At 53.9% G+C, this 18,124-nt stretch overlaps 1 protein-coding gene across 4 annotated transcripts; it reads left to right on the forward strand.

Moving 5' to 3' along the window:
* Positions 1–11,759: 11,759 nt before the first annotated feature.
* On the forward strand, positions 11,760–17,863 carry LOC123821939 (UL16-binding protein 6-like). Of its 4 annotated transcripts, none has more exons than XM_045843683.1 (5): positions 11,760–11,820; positions 12,385–12,639; positions 14,999–15,253; positions 15,474–15,734; positions 17,548–17,863. In XM_045843683.1, the coding sequence occupies exons 2-5, from the start codon at positions 12,543–12,545 to the stop codon at positions 17,685–17,687; spliced, it is 753 nt and encodes a 250-aa protein (XP_045699639.1). In that variant the 5' UTR covers positions 11,760–11,820; positions 12,385–12,542; the 3' UTR covers positions 17,688–17,863. The 4 variants fall into 4 exon arrangements, with proteins under 4 accessions (XP_045699639.1, XP_045699640.1, XP_045699638.1 ...); XM_045843684.1 differs by lacking the exon at positions 11,760–11,820 and adding an exon at positions 11,952–12,075; XM_045843682.1 differs by lacking the exon at positions 11,760–11,820 and adding an exon at positions 12,017–12,092.
* The last annotated feature ends 261 nt before the right edge of the window (positions 17,864–18,124 follow it).

The raw sequence follows: 18,124 nt of genomic DNA on the forward strand, positions 1-18,124 counted from the left end.
CTTCTGCACAGCAGACGGCACAGGGCCATAGGCCACGGGAAGGTGCTCCAGTCGTGAGCCCTCGGGGACACGGACGTCAGGGCCTCAGAGGCACCGCTGCACTCCCGCTGGGTGGTGTGACCATCAGAACGACAGGAGGGGACGGTGTCAGGGAGGACAGTGGAGGCATTGGAACCTCCGCGTATGGCTGGGCAGAGGGCATGGAGATGAGGGTGGGGGTGGCAGTGTGCCGTGAGGGGACACGTGTGCTGGGGGAAGACCTGTGTGTGTCAGTGGCTGTGGAGCTTCCAGCGGGAAAGGGGGGACAGTGTGGGAGAGGCGAGGATGGGGGAATGCTGCTAGGGGCTGTGGGGGTGAGCCGCTCTGTGTGCGGGATCTGTGTGCCGGTGCCACTGGGGGCAGGTGGGGTCACTGAGGCCTCCCAGGCGGGCCCCTCCAGGGCCTCAAGCGTCTAAGCTGGGTTTTGCTCCTCAGAGGCTTTGCCCAGAGACTCTAAGCAATTCCTTCCCCTGAACTCAGAGACCAGGCCTGGGCTGGGAGAGTTTAGCCCCACTTCCTCTGCTCACCTGCCCACACACTGGGGGTCGGGGCAGGGGTTATTCCTGGAAGCATCTCCTGCAGCCTCTCCCAGGAGCTGCTCCCCAGGGCTCAGTTCTGAGTCCAGCTCCAAGCCCACTGAAGAGATCCTGGGGCTGGAAAAGCCAGCACAGTTGCCATTCCCTTCCCCAGAACCCTCTAGAAGCCCGAGTGCATACGTGAGTGACAGGAGCAGCTCCAGGCTTGTTTCTGGCGGCATTTCCCCATGTCTGCTCATGCACCGAGGGCCACGCTCCATCAGGGAAGGCAGCAGGGCAGAAGCTCTGGGTCCTCTTTCTGTAGTGATGCCTCACACCACGTACTCCACATGGCCCAGGTGACAGTTTTCCTAGCTGACCCTGTGGTGATGACTGCCACCTCATTACCTGTGCCTCCCGGGGCCTTCCAGTGCTTGCCCCTGCAGCCCTGGCCCATGCAGCCCTGACCCTTGCAGTCCCTGCAGCCCTGGCCTTGGCTCTGGTGCCCTGGAATTTTTCGGGTCTTCCTCAGTGTGGATGGGATGGCAGGTCTGGAGATGACAGCAACTCTGTGCCTATTATTTTCATAATTCAATCCATTTACATTAAGATTCACTGATATGGGACCACTTACTAATGCTCTTATTGTTTTCCACTGTTCCTTTCCTTCTGTGTCAGCCTGCCCTTGTACATCGGGGTGTTCTGGGCTGGGATGCTCTGCTCCCTCCTTCGTCTGTGGGCCCTGCTCTAGGTCCCGCTCTGTGGCCCGCTCTGAGGCTGCAGTGAACATTTCATAGGCAACACGGTCCATTCCAAGCTGATAGTGAGTTGACTTTGTCTACAAATCTTCTCACTTTTACTTTCTCAGTTTCTGTTTTTGATGTCCTCAGTGACCTCATTTTAGATTGTGTTAATACATTATTGCAGCTGTAATTATTTTAATACTCTTTTCTCTGCCTTGTATGCTATAGTTGATTGGTTAACACATCATCTTATCACAGATACAGAGTTGTCTAAGTCTCACTGTGTGTGTACTTCCCTGCTGTCCTGTGCACTTCGTGTGTCTTCATGTTGGTCTGCAGTGTCTTTTTCATTCAGCTGGAAGAGCTCCTTCCAGCATTGCTGACAATATAGGTCCAGTGATGAACTCCTTCAGCTTCTGTTTGTCTGGGAAAGTCTTTATTTCTCCTCTGTATCTGAAGGATAACTTTGTCAGATTAAGATTTCATGGTTGACAATTTTTTTTCTTTCAACACTTACAAAAAGTTATTTTATTGTACCCTGGCCTTTAGGGTTTCCACTGTGAAAACTGCTGATAGCCTAATGGGGGTTCCTTTGTAGGTGATAAGTTTTTTACTGTACTGCTTTAGAATTCTACTTTTATTCTTCAATTTTGAGACTTTTCTTTTAATGTCTTGGAGGAGGTTTTTATTTTGCACTGAGATAACAGGGTGATTTATTAGCTTCATGTATTTGAATGTCCAGTTCTCTCCCCAGGTTGTGTACACTTTCTCCAATTTTTAATTTCTTTTTTCTTTGTTCCCCTCTGAGTTATTCTACATTCCCTGTCCCCTGTCTCACTTCCTCTCTCTCCCATCTGCTCTGCTCCAGTGCAGGTGTGCTCTGCTGCACTTTCCACCCCTTCATCCAGTTCTGCAGCTGCAGAATCTCTGTTTCGTTCTTTATTACAATTTCAATCTCTTTTGGAAGCACCTCATTTTGGGCATACAAGTTTTTCAACATTTCTGAGAATTTTTTGTAGCTCATTGTGTTTCTTCAAGCAGCAATTTTGAATTAGTCATTAGCTAGATCACAAATATCTGTACCTTTGATCTTGGTGTAAGGACAATTATTATTTTGTGTTAGTGATGGCGTGGATCCTTGCTTTGTCATGTATCTTGCAGTTTTGAGTTGCCGCATTTGCATATGAAGAATTGCACACGATGTGGCATCGGTGCCAGTGGCCCTCAGACGGGGCGTTCTGTGAGATGGTGGTGTTATTACCTCAGTCCTTCTCTTTCTCTGGGTGGGCACACCTGCTCCGCTCTTCTTGCTCTCTTTCGTGGCAGAAGTATTAAACATTTACGTTTTTCCTGTTTTCACAATTCAACAGGATTGTTCATGGGAATTTCTATTTTGTTTTCAAGAAAGTGGTGATATTTCTCAAGTTTAAATTTCTTCCTTGCTCATGAATCAGGGCTTATTTTTAGAGTGCACTTGCTGTCTACGGGAGCTCTCCCGCAGCACACACGGAAATTCTCCCAAGGAGCCAGCAGCGCCGTGCATGTGTGCGGCTTTTGCTCGAAGAGTTGGGGGGTGCTCCCGGACCTGGTGGCGGGGTCCTCGGATGTCATAGTTCCTCCCGGGAAGCGCAGTCACCTGGAGCTGCATACCTCATCCGCCTCTTTCCCCCTGTCCTCCTCCCCTCGGCCATGGAGGTACCGCCTCAGAACTCTGGGGGGCGCTGGAGAGAAACAGTTTTCTCCAGCTGCGTTCTGCACAACTGAGGGTAACTGGGGCGCTCACCCCCTCCCAACTTTCCAGGTAGATCAGCAGTTCAGCATTGTGTGGGGGTGTTTTGGTTTGTTTGTTTTTATTTTTGTTTTTTTGGTGGGAGGAGGCAAGCTCTGGGAAAGTCTCTCACTTCTTCTTCTGCTGTGGCAAAACTGCTACATTTGTTCGTCACTGGCATGCTGAAATCCCTTGCAGGGAAGGTGGATTCTGTAAATTCTCTCCTGCGTGGGTGAGTGCACAGCTCAGCAGTGTGCAGGGTTTTCTTCTCCCGCTGCAGGGAGGGGCCCTGGGAGGTTCTCACCCTGAGCAGAGGTCTGTGTCCCTATCATCAGAGTCACAGGTCAGTGAGACTCCTCCTGGGTCCCTCAGCACATGGTGCTAGAGCCACAGCACCCACCCAGGTGCTTGTGTTCACAGGTGGGTGTCTGATTCACTGTTAGTCTCTCACAGTATTTTTCTGTAACTGTTTATCTCTATCTCTATCCCTATGTCTGCATCTGCATCTGTCTCCATCTCCATCTCCATCTCCATCTCCATCTCTGTCTGTATGTCTGTCTCTGTCCCTATCATCATCCCTGCCTGTACTCTGGCTCTGTATCTCTTACTGATGCTGGTCCTCAGAACCCTGATGGATACTTTCTTATTCACCTGAGGTCATTTCCAGGAGGAGATCTGCTGCTTTTCTCTGTTACGTGTCATCCCAGCATTCTCTCCCGGGGCACGGGTGCTTGCTCCAGCCGGCCATTATGGTCTCTGTTTGGTCTTTGTGAGGGACTCAGTCACAGCTCTGCTATTGTCCCATGTCACTGTAACAGTCTTTGGTATCTGTCCATTGAGGCCAAAGTTTCACTATCTTCTGGGACAGCGGTGTTCAACACATAGGCCCACGGGCCAAATGGGGTCCAGGATAGCTATGAACGTGGACCAACACAAAATTGTAAATGTACTTAAGCCATTATGAATTTTTCCATTTTCCTTATGTTTGTGTATTTAATGTGTGGCCCAAAATAACTCTTCTTCTTCCAGTGTGATCTAGAGATGCCAAAAGTTTGGACTCCCCTGCCTGGTAGATCCACTGGGCTCCTGCCGACACAGCAGGGGCGAGAGGTCAGCCTCAGGTTGACAGATCCTTACCCCCGCCCGGTCCCCAGCCTTCTGCTCCCCTGCTCTCTCCTGCTCCTGCCGTGTCCTCCTCCGTGTCCTACCCTGGCTGCTGGGCCCCCTGGGTGGAATCAGTGTCCAGTAATCACATAAACACATACCTCCCTGCCCTGAGACAACTGTTCTACTTCTACCCTGAGTCTTTCAAATTCACAAGGTTGTGAAAGTCTCTGGTTTAACATCTAGCAGCCTCTTTTTGAGCTCTTCCACCAGGTTTCTCAGAGGTTCTGCATACCTGTCTCAGACCTTTGCATTGCTTACCTCATTTTCAGGGGAACAGAGTTTGACTTTCTCACTAACAGTCATAAATAAAAAAATGTGTTTCCATTGACCTGGCCTTGACCCTCACACCATGGCTGCCCTGGACTGGGCTCAGGAGTGAAGGTGAAGTTGCAGCAAGAGAGGGAACATCTGCAAAGGAAAATGCGGGTGACAGCTGGGTTTGGGAGGGGAGGGCCCAAGACCCCCCCATCTCTGTGACAGCAGGAGCATCCCTCTGAGGGCTGGGCTGCCAGACCAGGACCTGAGCCTGCCCCGTCCTCCCATCACCAGCGAAGGCTAGAGCTGGAGGAGGACCAGGAGGCCTCTGCCTGACAGAAATCCACACAAAAAACCACACACCCCCTCACATGTCCCCTCCTCCCCCCAGGCCAGTTCCCAGCATCAGTCAGCCCATAACCAGGGCAGGGATGTGGGTGACCAGCTAGGGGAGGACAGGGTCTAGATGCCAGGGGATTGTCAGAGACTCGCCCGGGTGCTGAAGACAGAGGCAGAGTGTGTGGGGTCCACTGCTGGGGAACCTGTCTGACTGTGGCAGGGTGAAGAGAGAACCCAATCGTGGACAAGGGCGATTTGACAGTTAAGGTGACAGAATTTAGCATGATCCTGAGAGGCGGTGCCAACCTGGTACTAGCATGGGTCTTGGAGTTTGGGAACAGGAACTGGCCACCCTACTGGGAACAGAAAACCCAGCACTTCTGATGGCAGGTTGGGCCTGGTGTGTGATCACATCATCCCTGGGGGTCTGAAGCACCATCGGGGATGGTCTGTTATTGAAGTGGTGCGAGGGGGCGGGGCAGGTAATGAATGGACACTTGTCCCTGTACCTAGTCCTAGGAGTGTCTCTGGGTCCACAGACCCCAGAGTGGTCATTTCACATTGCCCGGATGTGTACTAAGTATGGGAAAATCTTTGTTGGTGAATAACCTATGGGGTGAGGGCTACCATGGTAGAGGAGTACAACTACTTCCCTTCTCTTTGTTTCTGCCCTTTCCCCCAAAGACAATGTTAACACAGTACTGGGTCCTGCATGAAAGGTCACAGATTAATCCCAACCATAAAACCTCTCTGAGGATGCAGGTCCCTGCTCCCTACCCTGCCCTCATGCAATGACAGCCGGGTCTGTAGGTTTTCTGCAAAGCACATGTATTAAAATACTGAGGCTTTGCAGATCCTAAGTCTCCTGCAACTACTCAGGCGGCTGTAGCACGAAGGCAGCCATACATGACACACAGCTGCATGAGTGTGGCTGGACCCGCCATGAGGATCCTGTGCCCCATGGACTATGGCACTGGAGGCATCTTTTGCCAAAGAAGGTACTAGTGGGCTTCATGGCATCCTAAGTGGACGATCACACACAGAGTCATAGGGTCAGAAGCAAAGCCACAACACGTACAACAGGAAAATTCACACTTTGAAAGTGCCTCCTGGTAAGGTTCTCAGCCTGATGGAGAAGAGGCCTCAGGCTGTGGTGTATGAGAGCTGCGCATCCTGAGCTGGGCTCATCAACACACCAGTCCTTAAGTCATAGAGTCCCAGCTGTCAAAAGACAGAAGTGATTCGCTGGCATTGAAATGAACAGAGTCACAAGGAGCCAATGACATGCAGGTGCAGGGACCTGACCTTGACACCAGAAGTGTTGCAGCAGCAGGACTCGGCTCACACCTGTGGCTTCATGCAGCCTCTCTCACGGCCTCCTGGGAGCAAGGAGTCCAGTCCACAGAGAGGAGGGGGCAGGGCCCCTGCCTGTGGGACCCACATCCTCTCACTTTCATGCTCCCCAGAAACCACAGGGAACATAGGGCCTCTCACACATGCGAATGGCTTGTAGGTTCTTGGGTTCAGGGTGGAAGGGTGAAATGGACAGTGAGCGAGAGTGTGCGTGCCCGGGGAGGAGGGGTGACTCGGGGGGGGGTGTGTGGCTGAGATGTGTTGAGATGGGCTCCTGGGGCTTCTCAGTTGGATCCTCTGGCAAAACCACGGGGAAGGTCAATGGTGGAGAGCAGTGGGGATGCTGGAAGTTTTGGTTGGAAAGTCTTGTGAGCAGAGCAGGCACATGTGGTTTTCTGTGGATGGTGTCCCTCCGTGAACTTCCCCTGCCCACACCATGACCTGGAGCTGGGGTCCCATTGCCTGAGGGGAAGTCTGGGGATTCTGGGGTTGGGGTGGGGCTTCATTGAAATTTCCTGTTACAGTCCTTCCCTTTCCTGCCCACTCAACCCCCCCACGTGCATTGAGAGTGGGCTGGGGGTGAGCCAGGGATGCGCAGGTGTCCAGGGAGGCCCATCCTTGTCCCACCTGGCCTTCCTGCCAGGTCTCTGTTGCCAGCCTCCTGACTTCCTCTGTTCTCCCAGTCACTTCCTCCTCGTCCCAGCCTGGTTGGTCGAGTCTACCAGCCCTTCCTGGTTGTCTCTCCCAGGGGTTAAACCCAGAGTCCTGCCCCCAGCCCTATGCACGGAGTCCCTTCCCACACACAGATCACCTGGACCCACCAAGATCTAGCCCCGCCCTGCCTGAGTCCTGCCCATCCCTCTGTGTCTCTTGTCTTCCAAAGCACATAGCACAGGTCCCTCCGGTGTGATGACTGTCGTGAATCATCCAGAACCTTCTATGTCTTGTATACCTGTCAGTTCACAGACTTTGCTGCTGTCCATGTCCCTCAGCTTAAGTACAACAGGCCTGGTATCGCCTCCTCCACTTGCCCACAGTCTTAGGACAGAGGGCACTTCCGGGCACGTGGAGCTCATGGTCTTCCCTGCGTGAATGTAACGTGTGGAGCTCGAGTCCTCGTGTGCTGCGCTCAGTGACTGAGGGAAAGGCTGGGTGGGTGGGGGCGGGGCGGGACTGAGGGGCTCCCCAGTCCTCACACCTTCCCTCAGCCGGGAGCCCTGCACACCCCCCTCCCTCTCCTTCCTGCCACAACCCCTGCTGCCCCCATGAGGGTCAGGATATTACACTCTGTGTTACAGAAGGGACACACAGTATGTCCACAGAGCACATGGATAACAGAGCAGAACATCCACAAGGCCCTCTCAGCAGCTGTCACATTCTGACTGAGGACGAGGGTGTTAGGACCCAGGGGAGGTGGTCAATTTAGTCTGGGAGGTGTAATGAGTTGGTGAACTTTGAGTTAAGGAGGTTGCCCTCCAGCATGTGGAGAGGCCTTGTCCAGGCCATGGGAGGTCTGAAAGGAACAGGAAGCCTGACTCCGGCCCGCAGCCCCTGGAAGAGGGGGGTCTCCAGCAGCGGCCTTCACAGAGCATGGGCACCGCAGTCTGCGGGGCCCCAGCATGACGGCCTGCTCGCAGGACTTGGACTTGGCAACCACCACAGTCACGTGAGCAAATATTTTACAATAAATCTGTCTGTCTGTCTATCCAGGTATGCTCTTTCTATCCCCATCATCGAGGTGTGTTTCTCTGAAGAGCCCTGAGTACAACAGGAGGGAAAGGAAGGCTAAACGGAAGGTGATATCTGCCCGGTGTAGGAGGCCCACAGGCTCTTGGCCAGTGTGGCAAGAATACCTCTGCCCCCCTCCAGTCCCCTGGTCCTGCTCTGTCATCTGTGCCCTGTCCCCACTCACGGCCTCACAGTGGGACCAACTTCCAATAGTCACACACACACAGAGCTCCGGATCCCTGTAACGTCTGCTCGATTTGTGCTGTGGGCCTTTCAAACTCACCGCTGGTTTGCAAACCTCTGATTTGATGTCAGGCAGTTTCTCTCTTGATCTCGTCCCTCAGGTCCTTCACAGTCCCTCCGCTTCTTCTGGGCCTTTCGGGCATTCACCTTCACCCCCAGAGAGCAGGTTGATTTAAGCTTCTCACTACTGCAGGTATGATTAAGAATAGTGTTTCCATGACCTGGTCTTGAAGTTTACACCATAGACGTCCATTAGGACTTATGTTGAGTTTGTAGCAAAGAGAGGGAGCATCTGTGAAAAAAAATGCTGGTAACAGTTGGGTATGAAGCGAAATGACCCTTCATACACCGCCCCCCCCCCCAGCATGTCTGTGACAGCAGGAGAATCCCCCTGCTGGCTGGGCTGGCACAGCAGGGACTGACCCTGCCCAGCCCCTCCCCTCACCAGGGGAAGGACAGTGCCCCTCCCTTGTGTGAGGAGGACCAGGAGGCCTCTGCCTGGCTGGGAACCACACATTTCCAGATGCGCCCTCTCTGTGCCCACCAGGCCCACGCCCAGCCTCAGTTGGGGCCAACAACACAAGGCCGTGCCAGGCTGGCTGGGGGGCAAAGGTCTGGATGCTGGAGGATTGTCACAGACAACACAGTGCCCTGTGGGGAGAGGGCAGAGTGTGCAGGGTTCTGGCCCTGGGGAAGCAGGGTGACAGTGCTGGCCTGTTGAGGCGAGAACCCAGTGTTAGGGGAGTGCTGACAGTTCTGGGTGGAGGGACTTGGCAGAGCCCTGGGAGATACGGCCAACCTGCTGCTGTGCTGGGTCCCGGGGGTTTCGGAAAAGCACTGGGTGTACAGCATGGAGGAGAAGATGAGGAAATCCAAGGTAGGTGGTACAGGATGGGGTTACAAGGCCCCAGGAACACATATGCCAGAGTGGGTATGGTATTGCAAAGCCAGAACGAGCATGAGCTGTCTGCCCACTGTGCTCCAGGGAGAGGAGGGCTGTTTGTGCATGGAGCTTCCAAGGACGCTGCCGATGATGACGTTCACTGTGGGCCACCCGAGAGTGAGTCACTTCTGCATATGGGTCATTTTGAATTAAAGTTGCTTAAGAACAGCTGGGCAAGAAGAACACTCTGACCGTCTTTTGTTCCCCTAAAAGCAAGGCACCCTGCCTGTACCAGGAGGTAGAGGGACATCCTTAGCACAACACACAGGGAATTTAGAGCCACGAATCCATGTAGACAAACCTGATCTCTGCGTTTCAAGTTTACTCCTCCAAGCTCAAACTCCTGTCTGTTCAATTCTTGACAGATTATTGTTTCTTTGTCAAAGGTCATAAAAACTGCCTCCTTTGGGCACTTCAGAGAGTCTCATATTTCTTTGACCTAAACTTGGTACCAAATTAGTTTGCTTTTCACATTTAATGCAACTGATGTTCATTTAATTTTTAGACCAGCTGGAAGACCCTAGGAGGGTAGAGGAAATATTCTTCTTCCCTGACAGTGGGAAGGGCCCCAGCATTTTGGAGAAGCTCAGTGATGGCCGTTCCTGATGGCCGGCTTGGCAGGTGGAGGTGGTGTTCCAGAGACAGGCGCTCACAGTGAACAAGCACACACAGCGCCACTATTGAAAAGGTCACAAAGGTTGGAGTGCCAACCAAGGGCCCTGCCCACAGAAGACTATGCCTTTAGCTCATAGAATGCATTAGTCCTAGAGGCAAATGGGTGAAAGCCAACCCCGAGAGTGCTGGATTTAAATGATAAAATGAAAAAAAAAACCCCAAACATAAATAGGCAGCTAAAAGCAGCCTCTCAAGAAAGAAGCTGGATCCTTTGTCCAGTTTCCAGATTTGAGCCACTTCTGAGACCTGGAACCCATTACTAGGAGGAGTGGGTGCGATCCAATCATCAGGGACCTGTCAAATTGACAGCAAAGGCCATGTGGCTACTGAGTTGACTGAGTGTGTGCACCAGGGAGCAGAAAATACCCAGACATTGACATTGAGCCTAGTATGTGAGCTGACGTCATCCCCAGGGACCAGAAGTATCCTCGCTGGCCCTGTTAGTACAGTGATGCATGGGGTTCAGTCTCAGGGAATAAATAGACAAGTGTCCCCCAGGTCCTGCACACACAGGTGTCATTTGGTTCAGCAATTCCCACAGTGTTCACTTCACATTGTCTGAATTTGTAACAGGAATAGAAAATCCTTTTGTTAGTGAATTACTTGTGGCACGAGGGCTACACAGTAGGGAAGTTCAATGATCTCCTCCTTCCATTTTCTCCTCTTTGCTCCAAATGGATTGCTAAAACAGTATCTTATCCTCAATGAAATAACAGAGAAGAGTACCAGCCTCAAAACCTCTAAGGAAGCAGGGGTGTGTCGCGTCCTAGCTCCATTTAATTGCCAGCCTGGTGGGAAGACTGTGTATAGGTGGGCATCCATGAAATATCTCAGGCTTTGCAGACAAGAGTCTGTTGCAACTACTCAGCTCTGATGCTGAGGCATGAAAGCGGTGATAGCCAGTAGCTGAATGGATGGATGTGGCTGGATCTTGTTCTTGGGCCATAAGACCAAGCAGACCAATGACACAGAGGTATCTGTGGTAGGGCAAGGTGCGATGGGGACTTCATGGCATCCCTAGTGGAGACTCACAGCACAGTCTCCCAGTGCACAGAGGTAAGGCCATGTCCCTTGCAGCAGGGAAATGCCCACCATGAAAAGAGGCTCCTGGTAAAGCAATGGGGCCTGGTTGAGACAACAGCTCTGGCTATGGACTCTGGGAGTTGTACGTCATCAGTGTCATTAGGTCAGACAGGCCCAACTGTGATAAGAGTCACCTGATTGTTTAGGCTTTGAAATTGTCAGAGTCACAGGGACATATAAGATGCAGAGACAGGTGTCCCTGATCTTGACACCAGAAATGTAGCACCAGCACTACCCTCAGGTTACACCTGTGACTTCCTGCAGTGTCTCAAGGGCCCTCTGTGACCAGGAATTCAGTCTGCAGAGCTCAGGGGAGCAGTGGCCTGTTGTTGCAGGACTCAGGCCCTCTGACAGTCACTCCACCCAGAGGACACAGGGCAGCAAACAGTTCTGGGTCTTCAATGAACAGTGACCAGGTTGGACAGGTCACCCATATCTGTGACACCCTATATACTCATATTTTGGGTCAGCAAAGTATTCATAGTGCAGTGGCCATATCTTGTTCTCCGTTTGTTTGCAAGTTGTCTCTGGCTGCTATGGCACCATAAATGTGGAGGTGTGTGGTGCAGGCAAAGACAGAAAGAATCATCCTGCAATGATGATAAATAACATTACTATCTGTCCTTTCTCTAGAAACAGTTTGCAGCCTCCCGCCTAAATCTATGACCATTATATGCTGCTGCCTCCTCAGCAGGTGGAGGTGTGGGTTTGGGACCAAAGAGGAGGGAGAGAGGGCCCTTCTCTACCAGCCTTCCCAGGGTCATACTTTCCTAATCCTGGGTGAGCTGGATGAGGAGCAGTCAGTCCCTTGGGAGGGACGCGCTGAAAGGAGCGCCTGGAGCTGCAGGTTCAGGGAGCTGCCGCAGAGGGCGCTGGTTAGCTCAAGGGCGGGGAGCCCTGGGGATGATGGAGGGTTTGTGCTAAAGTCTTGAGAGCAGGGCAGGGGCTTGTGGCTGTTTGTTGTTGCCGGTGAGTGGAGACGCTGCCGGAGCACTCCCTGTTCTGACCACAGGGGGCGGGGTGGGGGGGGTGGGGGCGGGAGGGGGACGCGCTTGTTCCTATTTTTCCATCTGTAGACTTGTGGGGCTGGGGAGGAGGAGTGCTGGGGCGGGGGGCGGGGTGTTGGGAGTGTGTGGGGTGGGGGTTGGTTCTGTCGGGTGTCAACAGGGCTTGTAGGGTTAGTTAAGGAGGCATCTGTCTTCCTTCTCTCCTGGGCTGGTGCAGGTGAATGGGGGGAGAAAGTGAGTTGGGCTCGCTTGTGTGTGTGTGTGTGAGTGTGATAGATGTGTGTGCGAGAGTTTGAGAGAAGGAGACAGAGAGTATGTGTGTTTGGGGGGGGGGGGTGGGCCTGGAGTTGGGGAGCGCGGGCCGCCAGCGCACCAGTGAGTCGTGCTACCGCCAGTCAAACCGGAGTGGGTGCGGCTGCCCGCGGGAGCAGGCGGGGCCTGGGCCTATGTTTCCGAGCAGGTGTTCCCAGACCTCCCACTCTCCCCCCCTCTCTCCTCCTTCCTCGGGTAACACTTCTTCACTCAGGTGGTCTACTGTCCCCCTCGCTCCGAGTACACAAACGACCCGCACTCCGGAAGAGGCCGCGGGAGGGGGACGACTTCTCGCGGACACTGTCCCGGGCGCTCTGTGCAGGCGCCTCTCCCCGGAGCTGCCGCAGCGTGGCGCTCGGACCCCTGCGCGCCATGGAGCCCACCGGGTCACAGTTGGGTCTCGCCCTGCTGGTCCTGATCCTGCTGCCGGGCTGTCCCGGGGCAGAGGATTCTGTTTGCAATCGGGAGAGTGAGTTTGGGATGTAAACCCCTGGGTGCTTCAGGGGGCGGGGGGCTGGGGGCTGGGGACTGGGGGAGGGAGGGGGAGTAATGGGGCTGGGGGGGCACTAAGTTCGTGGACGGGGACGAGGGACCCAGGGCCGTTCCAGAACCTTCAGGTCAGTGGTGATGCAGCCGCCTCCTTAGCCCCCCGCGAGGGAACAGTTCGGGTCGCCGGCGGGCCAGGTAGTTTGTTTCAGGCTAGAAGAGGGTGGGAAGGAGGGGGCTGGGGGGCGGTGAGGTGGGGCGCGTTCTCCGGGGGAGGATGGAGGAGGGAATTGGGGCGCAGCAAGGAAGGCCGCTGAAGGACACGGACCATCCCCAGGCCGCTCTCCTGCCCAGTTCCCGTCGTCCTCCTGGGGGCCTGGGCGCCCCTGTCCCATGACTGTGGCGTTTCCTGTGTGTCGTCACCCACACACCAGGGCACGCCGAGATACTGTGCTCTCAGGACTTTCCCGGGCAAAACCCCTCCTTCCTCCACACTGCCCTGCCCCCTGAGCTTCCCGTGGGCTCTGCCCGCAGGTGCGCACACCTGCAGCCCGGCCGCTTCACCAGCCGCCTCCCACGGTGAGTCGCTGCCCTGAGCCTGGACCTCCGCGGCCCGGCCGGTCTGCCTGCAGCCCAGGTCACTCCCGCCACTTTCCTGCGGAGTCCGCCCCCAGCCCAGCTCATCCAGTTTTGTTCTTGAGGGTCTGATGTTGGTGCTCATCCGTTTCACTTTATCCAGGATAAAATATTGTTTCGACATTGTGTTTACAGAAAGGGGAAGACAGTTTGAGGATGTTGTACTTAAATTTCCCCACTATGGGAGCCTTCGGTCCCCAAATAGTTCCACAACCACAAAGACTTTTCATTCCTGTAGCAAACCTGGGAAAAGTGAAATGATCGCTGTGTGGGTCTGTGGACCAGCAACCCCTCCGTGGGCAGGACCCGGGGCAGGTGTTTGTTTATTCCCCCACCCCCGGCCTCACTGTAGACCCGGTAACTTATGTCGGACCCACGACCAGAGCAAATGGGAATGTGTGAGAAGCCCCTCCTCCCAGTGCACACCGCCCCAGTGCGGCAAGCCGGCCTGTGGGTGTTTGGGGAAGGAGTTCGCACTCGCACTCCCTGCAGTGCAGGGCGGGGCCCCTCTCATTGCAGCCCCGCCTCTCTGTCTAGTAATGAGTTCTGGGTCTAAGAAGTTGCTCAGCCCAGGGAACTGGCGGAAGGATTCGTTCTTTGGTTGGGAGGCCATTTCAGCCTCCTCCTCGTCCATCCTTATGTCTTGTCTCTGTTTGTTGTAATTATTCAAACCCATCTGTAAGTATCCAGGCTGGGTGTCCATCCATTTTGCATCTCAGATCCCCCTGTGCTCTGAGCCTTAGCCACTGCTCTGTGGTTGAGTCATGTCTCGATTTCCGACCTTCCCAATCGTTTTGAACATCTTACCTCTTCTGCTCCTGACCCAGAGCACCTGTACCTGTGATTTGTTATCTCGACATTCACCACGTCCATGACTGCTGGCAGACATTTTGGGGAACACGGACTCCTACCACCATCCTCACCTTCAGCAAAAGTCATCAGTGAGCTTTCTGAGAATTCTGGCGCTCTCCTCATCCATGCTCTCCACATAGGCTCAGTAAACGAGAGTTGGCTTCAGGCTTCCCCATGGAGCAAGGTTGATGAGACACTTTCCTGCCTTTTCATACTATACCCCGCTTGGCATATTCAATTCTCTGAGCCAGCTGACCCCTTTGTCCACTACCTGCTCAGAAGTTCTGCCTGTTCTGCTCCAGGCACGGTAGCCACACCTTCTGCCAACTTTGCAGGACCCATCCCAGCAGCAGGTTGGCACCATCCGCCAGGGCTGTGCTAAATCATGACCCACAATCCTGAACTCCTCCTTCTCCCACGTTAAGATCTATCCATATCCCCCACCCCACTGTCACTCACCTTCGTCAGGAGCGGCCCCCTACATGTCCCTGTAGGGCCCTGGCTAGTTCCTGACAATCCTCTGGCGTCTAGATTTTTCCTCCATTGCCTCCTGGCACGTCCCTGGATCGGTTGTGGGCTGAGTGATGATGGGTATTGGCTTGGCGGGCAGAGGGGACATGTCTGGAGACGTGTGGTTTCTGGTGTGGCTTCTGCCAGGCAGAGGCCTCCTGGTTTCCCTCAAGCAAGGGAGGGGAGCTCGCCCTCACCTGGTGCAGAGAGGCACCTGACAGGGTCAGTGCTCGGTCTGCCAGCTCAGGTGTCAGGGGGAGTCACTTGTTGGCACAGAGATGGGGGAGATGCTCATGGTCACTTTTCTTTCAACCCACCTTTCACCTGCACTTTCTCCTTCACAGATGCGCCTTCTCTTTGCTATACATTCAATGTCTCTGCCAGTGGACCATCATGGTGTGTGGTTCGAGGCAAGATCAATGGGACCCCATTTTTAAAATATACGAGTAGAAATCTGAAGGCCAAACCCATCGGTCCCCTGGGGATGAGGTTGAGTACCACACAGGCCTGGAATCAACAGGGTGAACATTGGAAGGACCTGGTGGAAGAGCTCCGCAAGGCACTGCTGGACAATAAAGAAAATATTTATGAAGACTTTAGTAAGTTTGCATGATCCAGGGCAGAAGCAGGACAGTGTTGTAGGGGTAGGGAACAGTTGTGTTCATGTAAATATTGGAATTTATTCTACCCAAAAGGCCCAGGTGCCAGGGTAGGACACAGAGGACAGAACAGGACCAAGGGACAGTGGGGGAGCAGAGCGCTGGGTACCAGGTCAAGATGGAAGGCTGACCTCTTTCCCATGGTGGGCGGGGGGTGCAGATTCTCTCTCCCTGCAGGGCAGCATGATGTGTCAGCGGAAATTCAGTGCACACCCCAGGGCATCCTGGGAGTTTGGGGTCAATGGACACAGATGTCTCCACTTTGACTCGAAGAACAGACGCTGGACAGAGTTGCATCCTGGATGTAGATTGTTAAAGGAGACACTGGACAGTGACAGAGATGTGACCAATCTCCTTGTTGGGATCTCACGTGGAGATTGTGCGAAGTTGCTTCATCAGAGCACAGTTCTGGACAGAAAAGGTAACTGTGCAGAAGGGACAAACTTGGAATGACATTGACACTGTGTCTGTGTTTCTGTGTGTTGGTGTGGTTTGAAAATGTGATTCAACTGCACTGAGGTTTTTTTTTTTTTTCATTAAATAACAGCTGCAGGCATGTCCCACATCTCTACTTTCCCCTCTCTCCTGCTTGCACCCCCCCCCGCCCCCCGCCGCGGACACTCCCTGTGGGTTTCCCACGGACCCGGCTCTTCGTCCTGTCCCCGGCGCTGTGCCCTCCTCTCGCATCACTTCTCTCTCCGTCTCCCCTGCTCTGTTTCTGCAAGTCCTTCATCCGCCTCAGATGTCGGCTTCTGTGAGGACCGTCCACCGCCTTCCTCATGTGTCACCTCCTCTTCTGTCACTGCAGGAGGGACTGGGTGTGCTGTGACCCTGCTTCCCCCATTAGCTGCAGGAGCCCAAGGGGACAGGGCCCATCTCCTCTGTTTGTTCCAACCCCGGGACCTGCCACAGTGGCTGCCACAGTAGAGGGGTAGAACCTGTCTGCATCGTAGGGTGACCTGGGGCAGCAGGGCTGAGGGGGCGTCTCCTCATAAATGAGGTCTGGACAAGGCTGACATGCTGGTGTTTCAATCTCAGCTGCACCAACCATGGCCACAACTACATCCCCAGTCCCAGCCCCGTCCAAAGCCATGACCCTCACACACAACATATGGTCTGGATCCTCACTCCAAGTTTTCTCTTAATCCCACTTGGCATCCTAGGCTGGGTCCTTACAGTAACAGGTACAGAGGGCAGAACTGAGTGGGAAGTGAGGGGCCGATGGCCTGCAGTGAGGACAGGGAAGGTGAATTCTACTCCTTCCCCTCCCTGAACCTTCCAGTCCTGGGGATGAGACTAGGAGAATAAGACCAAGTGCCACTTGCCAGCAGTCACGTGGACAAGCTCAGCCCTGAGATCTAATGTCTCCTCACTGTGGGTGCCAGAGGGACAGGCAGGGGCCCACACCAAGGCCTAAGGCCCGCTGGTGCTGCAGGGGTTTAGTGTTCAGTCCTGACTCAGAGTCTCTGTTGGGAGAGAGTGTTTGGGCCCAGGGTGGGTGGTGTGGGGACAGCAGGTGCACAGGGCAGGGCAGTGCTCACATTCAGGTGAGAGCAGCCTGGTGGCTGCATGGGATGTGTCCAGGGGACGGGGACTGTCCAGGGGGCTAAGAGGAGGGGGCCTGGGTCTAATCCCAGGAAGAGGGTGGAGGGACTTGCAGACACAAGTGAGAAGGCTGGAGTTCAGGACTGTGTTCCCAGAGAAAGGGGTTTCAGGACATCAGGCAAGGCAGTGGTTGAACAGTAGGGACTGTTCAGGCTGAGGTTTGGAGGGGCCACTTCTCCGTGGACCACTGAGACTCCTGGCTGAGCCCTGGTGTGACCACCTGGCAGCCAGTCTCCTCCAGACCCCAGATCCTGAGCCCCTGAGGGGCCCTGCCCTGAGCAGAGGTGACTGGGGAGGTGGGTGGGGCTGAGCTGCTGGTGGAGGGGGATGCTGTCAGCTGACTGCAGCAGGAGTGCACGGGGCAGGGCAGGGACAGTGGGTCTCAGAGTGGTGTGCTGGGACCAGGACGAGGAGAGCAGGAGAGAGGAAAGGAAGATGTTTGTCTGCATCCCTCCCCAGTGCTAGAGGATCCAGGATGCAGGCCCCTCTCTACACAGGGCTCCTCATCGGTGTTGTAGAATCAGGACTTCAGTGGAGGGAGCAGAGAGTTCATTTGCTCCTTGAGTCCTCACCCCAGCTGTCCTTAGCTCCTAGGGTCTGACTGTCATGTGTGTGTTTTCTGATGGCAGAAGACACTGCTCAGGAGCTCCTGCGAGTGTGGTCTAGTCCCACACGTGTCCCTTCTCATCGGCTGCGTTTCCATCATCCCCGGGTGCTCAGCAGAAGGCCTCCAGGAGCTGCGATCTTTACAGGCGTCAGAAGATCGTGATGGTACAGCGGATGCCACAGTCACATCCTCTGCTCCATGGAAGTGACATGGAATTAATTTGCTTATTAACTTGTTATCATGCCATATGGTGTCTGGGATAATAGAATGGATACAGTGTGGTATGTGTACAAATGGAACACTATATAAAAATAAATAAGTAATAAAGTGCTACACAAAACCCGGATGACTCAGAGATAAGATGTTGAGAGAAAATGTCGTACACAATGGAACGTGTACTCTATGGTGGGTTCCACTGTATCAGTTTCAAACACAGAGAAAACTGACCACTGAAAATAGAGCTCAAAAGAGTGGACACATTGGGTGTGACCTATGACTGGATACAACAGGCGATTATGCAGGTAGATTTCCTTTTTGTAAATACATCAAACTGACCATTTAAGATTTGTACACTTTCCTGCTGGGAATATTATATTTCA

This window comes from Phyllostomus hastatus, unplaced genomic scaffold (genome assembly GCF_019186645.2).
Source record: "Phyllostomus hastatus isolate PE091 unplaced genomic scaffold, TTU_PhHast_1.1 phas_contig_40, whole genome shotgun sequence".
Lineage (NCBI taxonomy): Eukaryota > Metazoa > Chordata > Mammalia > Chiroptera > Phyllostomidae > Phyllostomus > Phyllostomus hastatus.